General features: G+C 38.1%; 1 protein-coding gene and 1 long non-coding RNA gene across 9 annotated transcripts; both read right to left on the bottom strand.

Annotated features, from left to right (window-relative positions):
- Positions 1–8,031: 8,031 nt before the first annotated feature.
- On the bottom strand, positions 8,032–9,127 carry LOC109962244 (uncharacterized). 4 transcript variants are annotated; one of them, XR_002275231.1, is made up of 4 exons: positions 9,021–9,126; positions 8,847–8,944; positions 8,210–8,464; positions 8,032–8,112 (listed from the first exon to the last, which is right to left on the bottom strand). It is a non-coding gene; the product is annotated as an uncharacterized LOC109962244 (long non-coding RNA). The 4 variants fall into 4 exon arrangements; XR_002275233.1 differs by lacking the exon at positions 8,847–8,944 and having other exon boundaries at positions 9,021–9,127; XR_002275232.1 differs by lacking the exon at positions 8,847–8,944 and having other exon boundaries at positions 9,007–9,112.
- A 5,161-nt stretch (positions 9,128–14,288) lies between these two features.
- Positions 14,289–15,951, bottom strand: LOC109962193 (kelch domain-containing protein 2-like). Of its 5 annotated transcripts, none has more exons than XM_020603682.1 (6): positions 15,845–15,948; positions 15,675–15,768; positions 15,034–15,288; positions 14,857–14,936; positions 14,640–14,757; positions 14,289–14,486 (listed from the first exon to the last, which is right to left on the bottom strand). In XM_020603682.1, exons 3-6 carry the CDS (start codon positions 15,259–15,261, stop codon positions 14,304–14,306), a joined length of 609 nt encoding a protein of 202 aa, XP_020459338.1. In that variant the 5' UTR covers positions 15,262–15,288; positions 15,675–15,768; positions 15,845–15,948; the 3' UTR covers positions 14,289–14,303. The 5 variants fall into 5 exon arrangements, with proteins under 5 accessions (XP_020459338.1, XP_020459334.1, XP_020459336.1 ...); XM_020603678.1 differs by having other exon boundaries at positions 15,671–15,768; positions 15,845–15,947; XM_020603680.1 differs by lacking the exon at positions 15,675–15,768 and having other exon boundaries at positions 15,845–15,951.
- Positions 15,952–16,939: the final 988 nt, after the last annotated feature.

Here is a 16,939-nt window from a genome sequence, read left to right as displayed (position 1 = left end):
ACAAAATATTAGGTAAAGTTAAGTGTTTTTGTTGCCATATGCTAGTTGTAACTTGTGCCAGTCCATCACATAGGCTAGACACTTCAGCAATAGATGTATCTACACCCACACCTTCTGTGATATGGTGCCTCAATAGTATTTGCAAAGTGCATCAATGCTTAATAAACTTTATGCAACTGTAAACATAGTTCGGCAAAACCTTTGACTAAAGGTCTAAAACCCACATCAAAGAAGAATAAACTATATTTTCTAATCTAGCCAGTCATTCCTGAGCAGTAGACAAAAAAAATCTTAAATTCTTTAGACAAATTCTGCACATGGACTTACTGGGAGAGTTCAGTGACTACATCTAGGCTTTCTAAGTTCTATTCGGAATTACTAAAAGATGTCTGCAAAGTAGAAATTCTGTTTTACACTCAGAGCATGCAAGCTTTTGTGTTACTGTAATGTTTTCTTTTTTGACTGCATAATTCACGCTATGATAACTTGTAACAGATGCACACTTTTTAAGGTAAGTTTAAGGTTTACACATGGTGAAGGAAGAAGGCCACAGTACATTTTATTTCTTAGTTTTACTTGTCATCGGCCATGTTTTTTTTTATACTCACTGTAACAGTATCCACTGATTTAAAGATGAGGCTAGAACATCAAAACTGAGGTGTCAGAAGTTATTTTAGCAAAATAGCTCACAGCCAAAAATACGTATTGTGAGGTGTGACACGCAGAGTTCTGAGAAAATGAAAGGGCCAAGGAGGAGTTTGGGCAGTTGATGTGGGTTCTTTTAATTTGAGGGAATCTTTGTTAAGAGAACTGAAAAGTAGGTCACTTAAAGTATGATATGTGAAACTGACTACTAATCTTCACATTACAGAGGGAGAGTATTTGTCATACAAAATTTCCAAAATGTTGGCAGTGAAATTTATGATTCAGTTACTCACAGTCCATATCAGCATAATAGGAAAGCAGTGGGTCCCCTACCATTATATTAGCGCCCCCCCTTTGAAGGTCAATTTAATTTTATTTTCTATATATCGCCGGGTCACAACAGAGGTCATTTAAGGTTACCTTTCCTATAGAACAGGTCTATTATTAAAAGGTTCTTTTATTAAACAAATTAAATAGCCTTATGTTATTTATTTTATTTACACGAAGACATCTCTACATAGTTGCACGTTTACAATTGTCCTCTGCTCTCTGTATCGCGCACGACGGAGTTCTGCCCCGATGCACGCACACAGACAGACAGACCTGTTTTTACTTCGACGCACACAGTTATGTCCCGTTACTACGGTGGCCTAGATGGTGGGACATTATGTTCATGCTGCTGTCTGTGACTCTGCAATATACATGCTCTTGAACACAATAAGTCTAGAAGAAGTCAAAGCAGACACTCTATACCTATAGTCTGATAGGAATTTGCATAAATGTGCATTTTAATGAGGGGAGTGATTTCACAAAAAACTGCATGTTAACCTAACACATTCAAATTATTACCAAATAGATACCATTATGCAAAAAAAGTATGTTGGTAGGAAAATAATACAGATAGAATGCAGCAAATTGCAGTACTAACTCACGTTACCAGTAGGAATCCTGCTTTACACTTTCCCTCCAAGAACAAACTGACACTACACCGCTTCTCTATTAAGCTGTGGATGGGTAAGTTCACCAGAACAATAAAACAATGGTGTAATTTCTTACATCAATTTGTACAAAATATTCTCCATCTTCAGAGACGCTCTGGGTGGTCATTTTTAGGATGCAGTGTAGGTGGTTTATTGTATTGTTTATGAAGGACGTCTTTGTTCTTCATAAATAAAGGTAGGTGACACTAATCTCACTTGAGGTGGATTCACTAGCTTTTGTAGAGCTTTTAATTACCTTCACAGGCTTTCTCATCCATGTTGGCTTCGTACTAAATTTTGAATATAGACCTTGTGGCATAAGCAAAACCTACAGAGCTGCTAAAATATACCTGTATTTTGTTCAAAGTAAAATTGTATTGAGACTGTAATAGTACTTTATTACTCATGTTCACTTGCTGTGTTTTGGCAATATGCACAACAGTAGGACTAACCATACTTTGCATAGATGAACTACATACATATTGTGTATATATTTCCCCCAGCTGGCTTGTTTGGGGCCACCACTATTATTTCATGAAAGGCAAGTAACTGTAAAACAACATATTTGTTGAATACGGTGCACCCAAATAAAGAATGCAATAGCCCTTTAATGCTAGTCACTGTGCAGAATAATAATAGAGTGCATTTCACGATGTATATTTGATTATAATTTCTGGTGCATCAGGGCGGAAACATACAGGTGCAAACAATTTGTTTCTGTGCTGATGAAGACCCAGTGAGGTCCAAACTGGCTGGCTTTTTTTTTTATTAAGCTGCACAATTAATAATAATTATAACGCATGAGTACCTCTGCCTGGATGAGGCTGGCTTCAACCTGCAGAAACGAAGGCAAAGAGGCCGTAACATCATTGGCCTAAGAGCCATCACTGAGGTTTCAACTAAGAGATTTCTCCTAGATTGAGCAGGTTTCACAATGAGCCTGACAACTGACAGGGTCAAGCAAAGTAAAAGAGTACTGGACACTAACGTCACCCTTGAAAATTTTCTTGTTAGCAGTGGTTTGCTACTGTCCTACATTAGTATTCGGCTAACTCTAGATATAAAGTATCCCACCTGGAATAAGAAACGTACATTTGGACAATTGTGTTAACAGCGAAACACCTGCGCGCTGCCTACATACAGAACGCAACACATGAAATGTTTACTGTGATTATCTACAATTTTTTTTTCATGCAACCTACCTGAGTAGCAGAACAGCTATCGTTTATCTTGAGTCTCCACTATAACCAAACTTACAGAACCGCCACCAGAGACCAACTTGAAGAACCTGGCTACCACCTGATTGGACAATTTGACTCTGCCTTGTGATTGGACTGTTACTGTCCGATCAAATTCAGGTGTGATTCACACTAAACCTCAGTACTCCTAAATTGAGTGGTGCGTTGCCTCAAACCAAGCACTCCCTTTTCCTTGCTAAGCTGTGTTAACCAATACCAGAAGCCAGTAAAAGTTCTAAATATGTGTTTATCTAGTAGCTGGATAGCTTGGTGGTTAATACTACTGACTTTGGTACAGCAGGTTGGGGTTTGATTCTCTGTCAAGGCACGATTTTTTCGTGAGTGTGATTTAGAAGCCAGTAAAAGTTCCAAGTGTGTTCCTGTACAGCAGGAGGCCCTTAATGCTATCTACCTAGTGAGGTACATCATGAAAGCTACGGCTGGGGGAGCCAGGGTCAGGGGGAGATGGCATCCTCCCCACAATTGGAGATTAAAGACAAATTACAGGTGAGGCGGGTGTTGAAGATGTCCGTAAGGGAAGGCAGAGGGGTACCGATGGTCTTGCTGGCTGTATTTCACTATGTGTTGCAGGGTCCTTCTGCGGGAGGCAGTACAGGCTCCATACCACACAGTGAGGCAGCCAGTGATGACACTCTCACTGGTGCCCCGGTAAAAGGAGCACATGATGGGGGGTGGGGCACTATCTCCTTGGTTTGTGGAGGAAGTAGGGGCATTTTTTAGCTTTCTTGGCCAGTGTTGTAGTGTTGTTAGTCCAGGAGAGGTCCTCAAAGATGTGCACCCCAGGAACTTGGTGCTGCTCACTCTCTCCACTACAGCACCGTCGATGGTCGGTGGGGGATGCTTTAGAGGATTTTTCCTGAAGTCTACAATGATCTCTTTAGTCTTCCCCACATTGAGGAAGAGATTGTTTTTACATGACTGTTCAGTTGACACACCTCACTCCAGTATTTGGCCTCATCAATGTTGGTAATTACTTATTATTATTATTAGTAACTAGTTGTGTCGGAAACTTGGCAATGTGGTTGACACACCTCAGTCTTTACCTCACAACCAGATTAACTTGCTTATGTGTGATGTGCAAAACAGTAACTTCATTTTTGCTCTTCACGAAATAGGAAAGGAGTTGGTCTCTTCTCAGTCTGTGAAATTATTACAAATGGTACAATTCAGAGGAAATCTCTAATAGATAATTAATACAACCAACATGGATTGGTGTCAATTAGTGCGTCTTCCCAGTGGACCAACATGGACCAACATAACCAGAAGGACAATTGACTCTCTGTACAAGATTTTGAAAAAAAAAAGGTATGACGTTTTACAGTTTGGAGAGAAATGAAGAACAATTTAATGTATTTATTTAGGAACATCTTAACTTGGGTCGTCTGCATACAGGAAATGCCTAGTTGGAAATGTGCTTTAGAGTTAGTTTTGCTCTTGTTTTTAAATAGAGGGAAAGAAATATTTTCTATTTTTCAGATTTTTCATATTTTCAACTGCGAGTGTTGTTTTAAAAGTAAATTAGGTTTAGATATTTAAGATAAATGTATAATATATTCTTTCTTTCTGTAATATAAACAAAAACACAAATGAACAATAGTTTTCAGAAATAACCTAGTCCAAGCAAAGGATTTTCTGTAATTATTTAAACAGAATTTTGACACAGTCAGTGTTATTAACTATTACAGTACTTCATACAGTACGTAACGCTAGTTATGGTCTGAGGAACTTACACTGGTGTGTATTTGGGTTATCCCAGATACAGGTGGCCGAAAAGACGCAGAGAAAAGGAGGAGCTATGTCTCTCGGCTGGCCCGGAAACACGTGAATTATATGCGTCATTCATGAGAGAAACAGAAGGCGGGAAAAATAACAGAAGGCGGGAAAAAGACGAACGAAAGAATGGCATCAGTTAATATGAAGATGCATGTAAGTTTAGACATCACACGAAATGAACATACCTCTACAGATATTTGGTAAAGCATGAAGAAGTGTTCTGCTTTGTTTGTATTTAGATGTGGACTGATTTGGTGACTGATTGAATCAAAGCTGATATTTTGATTCTGCTAATGCTGCCATGTGGTTGAAGAACGTGGTTAGCATTACAATTGATAGCATGTTGAGGAATCAAACGTTAACTTGTAACTCATGTAGTGCAGTTTGAGGAGTTTGATATTGCAATATATATGATGCATTTCATCTTGACAATACATTTTGGATTATATTGCAGATTTCAATCGAGTGTGTGGACAATCAAGATGGGCGTCCTGTTGTAGTCATCTATGAACAAGTAAAGTTTATAGCATTTACTTTTTAATGTGCACAGCCAAAATCGATTTAAAATATGGTCTTAAATAATACATTGTTATCTAGTGTGCATTATGTGTTTTGGTTATTTTTTTCCTTATGGCCAGATTGCCATAGAGCGAGCAGCTTCTGGCCATATACAAAGCGCATACAGGTACGTAGACATAATTTTACCTAAATATGCATTTTGTACATGCAATGTGTGGATTTACTTTAGTAATATAGAGAGACTAGTTGTTTGTCCCATCTTAAGTTGCAATATGTCAAGCTGCCGTGACCAAAGAATGACTTACATAAGGCAAATATGTTCTTCATGTTTCTCTGTTTCTCTCAAAGTTCTCTGTACTTGTATGGTGGCCCTGAGAGCTCAGTGCACTGCAACTTGAGAAAACCCATTCAAATAAACAAAATACTATCAAATAAAAAAAAAAAACGCTTTCATCAATTTGACCAAAGATGCCCAGCATTTAGAAAACATGCAGCAAAAACAAAAAACACAACCAAACACAGAAAACATGTTTCTGCATTTGGTTGTGTTTTCAATATTTACAGCACTTCATGCAGCTGATTTTGTTTTCTATTTTTGCAGCGTCTTTGTATATTTGGCAGTATTTTCTGTATTATCCGCATGTTTTCTAAATGTTGCGCATCTGCCATCAAATTGATGAAAGTATTTTCTTAATTTGGTAGTGTTTTGTTTATTTGAATTATTTGAACTGAGCTCTCAGGGCCACCGTACCAAAGTCAGAACATTATGTCTCTCATTTAGCATTTATTTCATCAGTCTTTATTTAAAAATGAAGGTGTTCCTATTCCTGAATTACTGTCTGCTATGTCACCTGTCTATCTAATTTGCTTGTAGCTCTAGTGAGAATGAGGACACTCCCATGGAATGTGATCCCCCAGAAACAGCATGCAATGCACAGACCAGGTAAGATGTCTATGAAACTACATGTGTGTAAATTTTGTTGACTGGCCTTTGCACAAATTGCTTTCTTTAAAAGAAAACCAAAAGTCTGCCAATAAACTGTTAAGAGTGTGTTTGTATCTTCTGAGTGGTGGCTACAAAAAATGTCAATATATTTTTCTTTATGCACATAAAGCGTGTCACTTTGTTTGTAATATGGCATTTAAATATTCAAACCTTTACACATGCATATTAATGACTCTAGTGAAATTATATAAACACATTCTGATTATGGCAACTGTTATGTAAAATCTCTAGAAAGGTTATCTTTCAGTTTTAGACTGAAACGGGACCAAGCATTACTTCATTCAAATAAATTACCCTTTCAAATTCAAATGGTCTCACAGTTTAGGATCAAGACCAGATCGATGAGCTGTCTGAGTGCATCTGTATGCACTCAGACAGGGCTGGCTGAGTTACAATTAAAATGAACAGGGATACAGTTTTACATTAGATGACCAGGTAGTCATAACAGGTAAACAATTGAAGAGGCAAAAAGGCAGGTAATAGACAGAAAGCAGATACAGCATCAGGCAAGATTCACCTAAAAGTTTAAATTAATTGTTTTATTATTATTATTGGCTGAACAAAGGCAAGAAAGTGACATACAGTAGCTGATAGGAACTCATTCTAATATTAGCCTACTTGGCTGTGGACCTTGCATTACCTTTTAACACCAACAATCGTTTTTGTGTTCCTTCCTTTGTCCTGTAAATTGCAGCATTTTATTGGGGATTTTTTATTTGGAGTTTGCACTTAATGCTGTATATGTGTTATAAAATTGGTCAAGATCTTCACTGTTTTGACTTGTCCCATCTTAAGTTGCAATGTGTCCAGCTACCGTGACCAAAGAATGACTTACATAAGGCAAATATGTTCTTTATGCAGCAATGTGGCACCACCTGGCTCCTCCACTGATGAAGAAGTCCCTATGGAGGTAGACCAAAGAGTAAGAAACCCTCAATTCTAGCAAGGCATTTCATTTATTCTATTAATAACCACTATAAATATGATAAGTAATGGCTATGTAAGACATAAGTACTGTACATAGATGTACAGATGTTGCCATTATTAGGTTCTCTGTTCTTGTGCATGTAATGTTACAATGATCAGGTATAAAGTGACATAAAACAATAGTTTGTCAGTTTGGTAAATCTACTTCACTGATATCATGCTCATATTAAAGGATTTTTGAGCTAACCTTCTGTTTTATTTACCACAGGAGGGGGATGATGCTGCTGATGAAGCGGATGACTGGATGATTTTATATCCATGATTAACCTAAAACACTCATCCCCCTTAAATTTTTTTGTAATAAATAATTTTACAATATTAAAAATGTGAAGTGTGTTCTTGCAGTAGATTGTGTCAGATGATGAATACCGTGTGGCTGCTGGGACCTGAAGTTTTAAAAGTCACTGGTGCTTCAGACATTCGCAGTAAACAGTTTTTTCTGGGGGCCTGGAGGAGGAAGGCTGAAGCTGCTATTTTTTCCAGAGGGGCATCACCTCAGACAAGGCTTTGTAAAAACAGCTGTCACCTTGAGATTCAAGACACAAGTTAGATGAGTCTATTTTGATGGTCCCAGTCAGACCATAAAATAAAACCTTATTATTTCAAGTTTTTTAAAAATTAAAATCACACATTAAAATAAGGAGCTATTGTCCCTTGACAGGGAACTGAACTACTGGATGGACATATATTTACAACTTTTACTGGCTTCTGCAATTCGTTAATGAGAATGCACAAGGATCTAAATCACACCCACACAGTGATCATGCCTTGACAGAGAATTGCTGCAACCTGCTGTACCAAAGTCAGTAGTGTTAATGACAAAGTAAAAATCAATGCAATTGCTGTGATGTTACAGCTATTACCATACTCCTGACTCCATGTTGTAGGTCCAGATCTCATTTCTCGGCAGATACAAGTCAAAGAATCCGTGGTTTTGAGCATTCTTGTATAGGTGGGGAATAAAATATAATAAATGTGAGGACTGTGGGGAAAAACACACAAAACAATGTAATAAAAATAGTTTTAGGACATATACTTACCCTGTATCCACCCCACACATACATGAGGTTTCTATGAACCACAGCTATATGCCCACTGCGCTCTGCTGGAATATCCAACTCAAATAATTCCTCCACCTCCTCTTCTTCTTCTTCTTCATCCACATCATTCACCATCCAAGCAAACAATCTGTCGTCTTCATCTCTGTCCGAGTCATTGTCATCTTCTCTGGCTGGCAAATCCCCAACGTCTTCCTCCATCTCTGCCATGTCACTATCTTTTGTCTCCTGTCAGGGCTAGAAGACAGAAAGCAAAATCATCTTGGTTAGTGCTGATAGGATTACTCGATTAGCTGATTAATCTAAAAAATAAAAGTACAAGTAGAACAGAAAACAACCTATATTCAAAGCAAGTGATGTCAGGAAATGACAATAGCTTTTTGCGAAATATAAGATAACAGGACACAGAAATATCGGCCTATTCTGGCTGTGCAAAGTACTGAGCAGTTTGTATCCATTAGCTGGCACCATTGTTACAGCTGGCGTACTTTGCTGAAATAAATAATTAGGTTACTAGCTAAATCAGCGTCAGCTGCTAACTTAGCGTTTTCATCAGCAATAAACAAAAATACAACCCCGCACATTAACTGATATACGTGTTTAAAATGCGCCAACTTACTTGCCTGTTCACCAAGCTAGTGACCACCTATCAGCTGTTCGTCAGGTAATGTTAATTACCCAGAATGTTCCAGAACTGTTGTAAAAGTACAATTGCAACTGGGAGAGAAAAGCATTATAAAATCAAGCTAAATACAACATAGGTTGAAATGTGTTTGTACCTGTCGTTACATACCCTTGGCAGATTCTTGTTTTGCAAATTTCAGAAATGCGCCATTTATGAGAGGTCGTTACAAGCAGTCTGGGCACGACCGGAAGCTGCCGACCTCTTAAATCCGCCATTTTGCTAAGGTCATCGTAGACTAGAACAGAAACCGTAGTAATGCTCAGTACCAACACTTTTGTGTGGATGCTGAGTCAGTAGCATCTATTCAACTTGTTTTATTAAATTTTATACTTTTGTCAGCATTTTTTTTATAATAAAAGAATCTTAAAATCTTTCTCCTCTTTCAGCCTTAATCACTCCAGCATACTTTCAGCTAGAAAAAACATTCAGCCTTTAAACAAACTTGTCGACCACTAATGTAAAACATTTAGGTAGATAGGAGGGACTATATTGATCCCACAGTGGGGAAATTCCTGTGTTCCAGCAGTAGTCACTGCTATTGGTTAGTGTGACAACTTTGTGTTTAGTCATAATCCGGACACAGACAGACAGCAACAGAGTAACACACATACACAAAATAACAAACGCCCAAACATATACAGTCAAAGCAATACGGTGTCACACAGTAACACACATAAAGGTACAGTAGCACAGTGAGACACTCATACACATGGGTTGGTTTGCCTTCAAAATATATCTGTCAGATGTCAGTAAAAATTATTTATTCTTTTAGAACTTTAAGCCATTTAATTTCTACCTCTCACTTTGGGATTAAGCCTTCCACTGTTTTAGGAATGCTCGCAAGCTCTCACCTTCTTCAGATAATGAGGTTCAATTCCCAACTTCAGTTTTTCATTTCATCTTCCATAATTATTCAGCATCGCATCCCAGCCTTCAACTACTTCAACAAGAACTTCAGCCATTTTTTTTTCAGCCTTCAGCTGTTTCAGCAATGGATTTCAGCATTTTCAGGGCAATTCTTCAGCAATCAGCATCCACACACATTTTCTTCAGGAATGCATTTGTCTAGTTGCTTCTTTTCAAAAATCACACCCGCGTGTTTTTATATGTCAAAATGTTCTTTTCACAGTTACACGAGAAACCTCACTTACCTGACTCAAGTAGAGGGTTTTCATTTTGCAAAAAAAAAGTCTTGACAATGTGTTCATGTTCTGGTATATGTATTAGGTTTCAATAATAATTGTTAGTTTCTGGGTATAGATTTACAGACATTTTGATTCCAACCTATCAGCTTTTGTTTTCTAAAAACATTTATACAGAATTGCCTTCAGGTTTTAAAATATACATATCTCCTTCCTGTATTTACAGAATAAGAACCCAGTATAATCTGTGGGTTGCAATGAATCACATTGTCTAAAACAAAAAAGGGGGTGGGGAGGAGAAGTGATGAAAGACAGAAACATGAATCAACAATAACAGTCACAGGTGATTATTGTGCTTTTATCCAGAGCAACTGTCCCAACTTGAACATCTGAGCAGGCGTCAGTTGAAAAGAGAAATTCCCTCTCTCTCTCTATTAGTGTACTGCTTTCTTTGTCCCACAGAGCAAGAGAATGTAAATGAAAGGGAAAAGAACAGGCCACTCACCCTCCAGATGATGTCTCAATCAGGCTGGAATTAAACAAGAACAGAAAAAATAAAGGTTTTCGCTTTTCAAACCCTCCCTGACCTAGAAGTGATGGTTTTTCCTATGTTTAGCAAGCCTTTGAAAGAATCAGGTTACACAGAGTTCAGAATCTGCTTTTAAAAATTTCACAGTAGGAATTTCACTTCCTGATTCAGTGGCGAGAGAAGAGACTCGTCAAACCCACTGATGAAGAGGAAAACACCTTTACTTCACTTTTCCTCCTGTCTATAGATGTCACTACCGAAAAACATTCATACAACACTTAGAAACCTGTCAAACATAATTTACTCAAAAGCGATTGGACCTGAATGGCTTTCTTTACTCGGAGTACATGAAAGAAACGGAGGTGGTGAGTTTAGTGAGACTGGGAAAAGACAGTGCTGAAAATCTTCCTTAAAAACCAAGTAGCTTGTAAATTACTAAGAGGGACCCTATGCCTATTGGATGACAGGATGAACTACTACCATGACACATACAGTACTGGAGGTTAGGCATCATTGTTGTTCTTACATGACTGTTCAGTTGACACACCTCACTCCAGTATTTTGGCCTCATCAATGTTGGTAATTACTTCTTATTAGAACCTTGAGAATGTGGTTGGCATACCTCAGTCACAACCAGATTAACTTGCTTGTGTAGGATGCAAAACAGGCACTTCACTTTTGCTCTTCACGAAATAGGAAGGAGTTTTTCAGTCTGTGAAATTATTACAAATGGTACAATTCAGAGGAAATCTCTAATAGATAATTAATACAACCAACATGGATTGGTGTCAATTAGTGCGTCTTCTCAGTGGACCAACATGGACCAGCATAACCAGAAGGACAATTGACTCACTGTACAAGATTCTGAAAGAAAAAAAAGGTATGACGTTTTACAGTTTGGAGAGAAATGAAGAACAATTTAATGTATTTATTTAGGAACATCTTAACTTGGGTCGTCTGCATACAGGTAATGTCTAGTTGGAAATGTGCTTTAGAGTTAGTTTTGCTCTTGTTTTTAAATAGAGTGAAAGAAATGTTTTCTATTGTTCATATTTTTCATATTTTCAACTGTGAGTGTTGTTTTAAAAGTAAATTAGGTTTAGATATTTAAGATAAATGTATAATATATTCTTTCTTTCTGTAATATAAACAAAAACACAAATGAACAATAGTTTTCAGAAATAACCTAGTCCAAGCAAAGGATTTTATGTAACTATTTACACAGAATTTTGACACAGTCAGTGTTATTAACTATTACAGTACTTCATACAGTACGTAACGCTAGTTATGGTCTGAGGAACTTACACTGGTGTGCCGTACGTATGCTGGTGTGTCGTAAATACACTGGTGTGCCGTACGTATGCTGGTGTGTCGTAAATACACTGGTGTGCCGTATGTACACCCATGTGCCTTATGTACACCCATGTGTATTTCTGAAGACGGACGACAAAATGGCGTCAATTAATATAAAGACGCCGGTAAGTTTAGATATCACACGAAATGAATATACCTCTACAAATATTTTGTAAAGACTGAAGGAGTGTTCTGCTTTGTTTGTATTTAGATGTGGACTGACTTGGTGAATGATTGAATCAAAGCTGATATTTTGATTCTGCTAATGCTGCCATGTGGTTGAAGAACGTCGTTAGCATTACAATTGATAGCATGTTGAGGAATCAAACGTTAACTTGTAACTCATGTAGTGCAGTTTGAGGAGTTTGATATTGCAATATATATGATGCATTTCATCTTGACAATACATTTTGGATTATATTGCAGACTTCAATCGAGTGTGTGGACAATAAAGATGGGCGTCCTGGTGTAGTCATCCATGATGATAAAACATTCACCATCTCTTCTCAACAAGTAAAGTTTATAGCATTTACGTTTTAATGTGCACAGCCAAAATCGATTTAAAATATGGTCTTAAATAATACATTGTTATCTAGTGTGCATTATGTGTTTTGGTTATTTTTTCCCTTATGGCCAGGATGTCATAGGGCGAGCAGCTTCTGGCCATATACAAGGCCCGTACAGGTACGTAGAAATAATTTTACCTAAATACGCATTTTGTACATGCAATGTGTGGATTTACTTTAGTAATATAGAGAGACTAGTTACTTGTCCCATCTTAAGTTACAATATGTCAAGCTGCCGTGACCAAAGAATGACTTACATAAGGCAAATATGTTCTTCATGTTTCTCTGTTTCTCTCAAAGTTCTCTGTCCTTGTATGGTGGCCCTGAGAGCTCAGTGCACTGCAACTTGAGAAAACCCATTCAAATAAACAAAATACTATTGATTTGATTTATTCTTTCAAACATGCAGAACAGAACAAATGAACAAATGACAACAACACACATAATTACACATATCCAACCAATGCTAATCCAAAATCAGTTTGCTTACACCTATTACATGTTTGAATGGAGTAGGAAGAAGTCAGACTTATCCAGTCCTACCCCATGGACCTGGAGAGCCGGTGAGAAGAAAAATGATACCTGGACGTGTCAGGGGAGTGGGCGGCAGGCTGTGCCCTTGGTCAAGGTGCCTGACCTGTGCTAAGCCGGCTAAACGTGCCCCCCCCCCACTTCCCTCTCCTGTCAGGGGAGCAGCCCAGGGTGTAAGCTGGGGCAGAGGGGTCAGACAGGGGGACAGGAGACAGCAGGGCAGGACGATCCACAGGGGCAACATGCCCTCTAAAACAAACCATCAGTTACATTTTTTCACTCAGAACATCGTTTGTTTGTCTGTCCTTCCTCTCTCCCCTGCGTCTGCCTGCACTCCCCAGCAAAGTATATGTATATATAAGTGTTTTTGTCCTCTCCCACCTTTCCTTCCTCTCTTTCTGTGTGTTTTTTCTCATCGTTTGTGTCCATAAACATACTATATACTCCCTGTCATATATCCTCTTACTCACACTCTCTCTCTGCCCTTTCTGGCTCGCTGTCTTTCTCATCATAAACCTCCTCCATCTCTGGCCACTCATCTTTTCAGGAAGGTAAACGTCAGGTTGTATGTTCAAGGTTTTGAACGTAATCTTTGATCATAAATAATTTCATTAGAATGCTGATGGTTTAGGTCCTGTTTGAGTAGATGTGATGGGTTAGGCCATCTGCTCAGCTGATAAGAACAGCTCTGTATTATTAGCATCTCCACCGAAGCCTCGGCTGTCTTGTTTACCTAGGCATTCCCAAGGCGAATTTCATTCCTACTGCACATTTAAACTCTATTTACACACTCAGACTCTCTCTCCTCTTTACCACTGTCTCGCCTAATTGTTTGTCTGCTTCTCTCTGTTTCTCTCTGTAACTTAATTTTTCTTCTGGCTTCCACAGCACTACCTCACTGTTGTGGCTGGTGGGTTTTTTTTTTTTTTCCTTTTTTTTTTTTAAAAAAAAAATTAAAAAAAAAAAAAAAAAAAAAAAAAAAAAATTTTCAAAAAAAAAAAAAAAAAAATCACCAAAATCTGTTATTTATCAAGGGGTGCCTAAACTTTTGCATGAGTATTTCTTTAAATACGACCGACTTAAAAACAATATTCCTGTCTTTACTGTTATAATTACCCATGTAGAAAAGTGTGCAACATTTTGTTTTTGAGGCTTCCTACTAGGGAACTGGGAGAACAGCCTGAAGAAATGAATGCGCATGCTACCACTTTCCCCAGCATATTTGTGATTTTAAATTTACAATGTGAGTATTTGGATAGCACAGCAACACTTAATAAACATTCAAATTCAGGAGGAAAAGAAAAAAATAAAAATTAAAAAAAAAAACAGCCACCTCTGACCTGTTCTTGTGAACCCAGCACCCTAACTTGTCCTTGCAGGATGGAGGAAGTCCTTTGAGATTCTTCATTTCCTCCCAAACAAGCCTAGGAGCACTGAGTGGAAGGCGGTAGATCTGTAAAGCACCACACAGAAAACAAGAGCTCTGAAAGCTGATCACCTTAAACAGGAAACAGACATACTTCAAGGGCTGATGTTCACACATGGTGCAATCCTTTTAAATAGCAGATGATTGGAAATTTACTTAATGCAGTATGCTGTACTGTACCTTGTCTGTGTTTCCCCTGGCATGATGACCTCCAAATAGGTAAAGAACTCCATCAACACACACCCCACAGCTGCCCGACATGGATGTGTGCAGGTTACCTCCAGCTGTATGTTTTGTCCTGTGAAAACGCTGTGTTATTCATCTACTTTGTGTGTTTGAAAAAAAAAGTGCCCATGACAATGGTATAAATATACAACTGTGATGTTACAGCTATTACCATACTCCTGACTCCATGTTGTAGGTCCAGATCTCATTTCTCGGCAGATACAAGTCAAAGAATCCGTGGTTTTGAGCATTCTTGTATAGGTGGGGAATAAAATATAATAAATGTGAGGACTGTGGGGAAAAACACACAAAACAATGTAATAAAAATAGTTTTAGGACATATACTTACCCTGTATCCACCCCACACATACATGAGGTTTCTATGAACCACAGCTATATGCCCACTGCGCTCTGCTGGAATATCCAACTCAAATAATTCCTCCACCTCCTCTTCTTCTTCTTCTTCATCCACATCATTCACCATCCAAGCAAACAATCTGTCGTCTTCATCTCTGTCCGAGTCATTGTCATCTTCTCTGGCTGGCAAATCCCCAACGTCTTCCTCCATCTCTGCCATGTCACTATCTTTTGTCTCCTGTCAGGGCTAGAAGACAGAAAGCAAAATCATCTTGGTTAGTGCTGATAGGATTACTCGATTAGCTGATTAATCTAAAAAATAAAAGTACAAGTAGAACAGAAAACAACCTATATTCAAAGCAAGTGATGTCAGGAAATGACAATAGCTTTTTGCGAAATATAAGATAACAGGACACAGAAATATCGGCCTATTCTGGCTGTGCAAAGTACTGAGCAGTTTGTATCCATTAGCTGGCACCATTGTTACAGCTGGCGTACTTTGCTGAAATAAATAATTAGGTTACTAGCTAAATCAGCGTCAGCTGCTAACTTAGCGTTTTCATCAGCAATAAACAAAAATACAACCCCGCACATTAACTGATATACGTGTTTAAAATGCGCCAACTTACTTGCCTGTTCACCAAGCTAGTGACCACCTATCAGCTGTTCGTCAGGTAATGTTAATTACCCAGAATGTTCCAGAACTGTTGTAAAAGTACAATTGCAACTGGGAGAGAAAAGCATTATAAAATCAAGCTAAATACAACATAGGTTGAAATGTGTTTGTACCTGTCGTTACATACCCTTGGCAGATTCTTGTTTTGCAAATTTCAGAAATGCGCCATTTATGAGAGGTCGTTACAAGCAGTCTGGGCACGACCGGAAGCTGCCGACCTCTTAAATCCGCCATTTTGCTAAGGTCATCGTAGACTAGAACAGAAACCGTAGTAATGCTCAGTACCAACACTTTTGTGTGGATGCTGAGTCAGTAGCATCTATTCAACTTGTTTTATTAAATTTTATACTTTTGTCAGCATTTTTTTTATAATAAAAGAATCTTAAAATCTTTCTCCTCTTTCAGCCTTAATCACTCCAGCATACTTTCAGCTAGAAAAAACATTCAGCCTTTAAACAAACTTGTCGACCACTAATGTAAAACATTTAGGTAGATAGGAGGGACTATATTGATCCCACAGTGGGGAAATTCCTGTGTTCCAGCAGTAGTCACTGCTATTGGTTAGTGTGACAACTTTGTGTTTAGTCATAATCCGGACACAGACAGACAGCAACAGAGTAACACACATACACAAAATAACAAACGCCCAAACATATACAGTCAAAGCAATACGGTGTCACACAGTAACACACATAAAGGTACAGTAGCACAGTGAGACACTCATACACATGGGTTGGTTTGCCTTCAAAATATATCTGTCAGATGTCAGTAAAAATTATTTATTCTTTTAGAACTTTAAGCCATTTAATTTCTACCTCTCACTTTGGGATTAAGCCTTCCACTGTTTTAGGAATGCTCGCAAGCTCTCACCTTCTTCAGATAATGAGGTTCAATTCCCAACTTCAGTTTTTCATTTCATCTTCCATAATTATTCAGCATCGCATCCCAGCCTTCAACTACTTCAACAAGAACTTCAGCCATTTTTTTTTCAGCCTTCAGCTGTTTCAGCAATGGATTTCAGCATTTTCAGGGCAATTCTTCAGCAATCAGCATCCACACACATTTTCTTCAGGAATGCATTTGTCTAGTTGCTTCTTTTCAAAAATCACACCCGCGTGTTTTTATATGTCAAAATGTTCTTTTCACAGTTACACGAGAAACCTCACTTACCTGACTCAAGTAGAGGGTTTTCATTTTGCAAAAAAAAAGTCTTGACAATGTG

The sequence above is a fragment of the Monopterus albus genome, unplaced genomic scaffold (genome assembly GCF_001952655.1).
Source record: "Monopterus albus unplaced genomic scaffold, M_albus_1.0 scaffold62.1, whole genome shotgun sequence".
NCBI classification, from domain to species: domain Eukaryota; kingdom Metazoa; phylum Chordata; class Actinopteri; order Synbranchiformes; family Synbranchidae; genus Monopterus; species Monopterus albus.
Note: the sequence above shows the minus strand (reverse complement) of the source record. Positions and strands in the feature narration are given on the sequence as shown.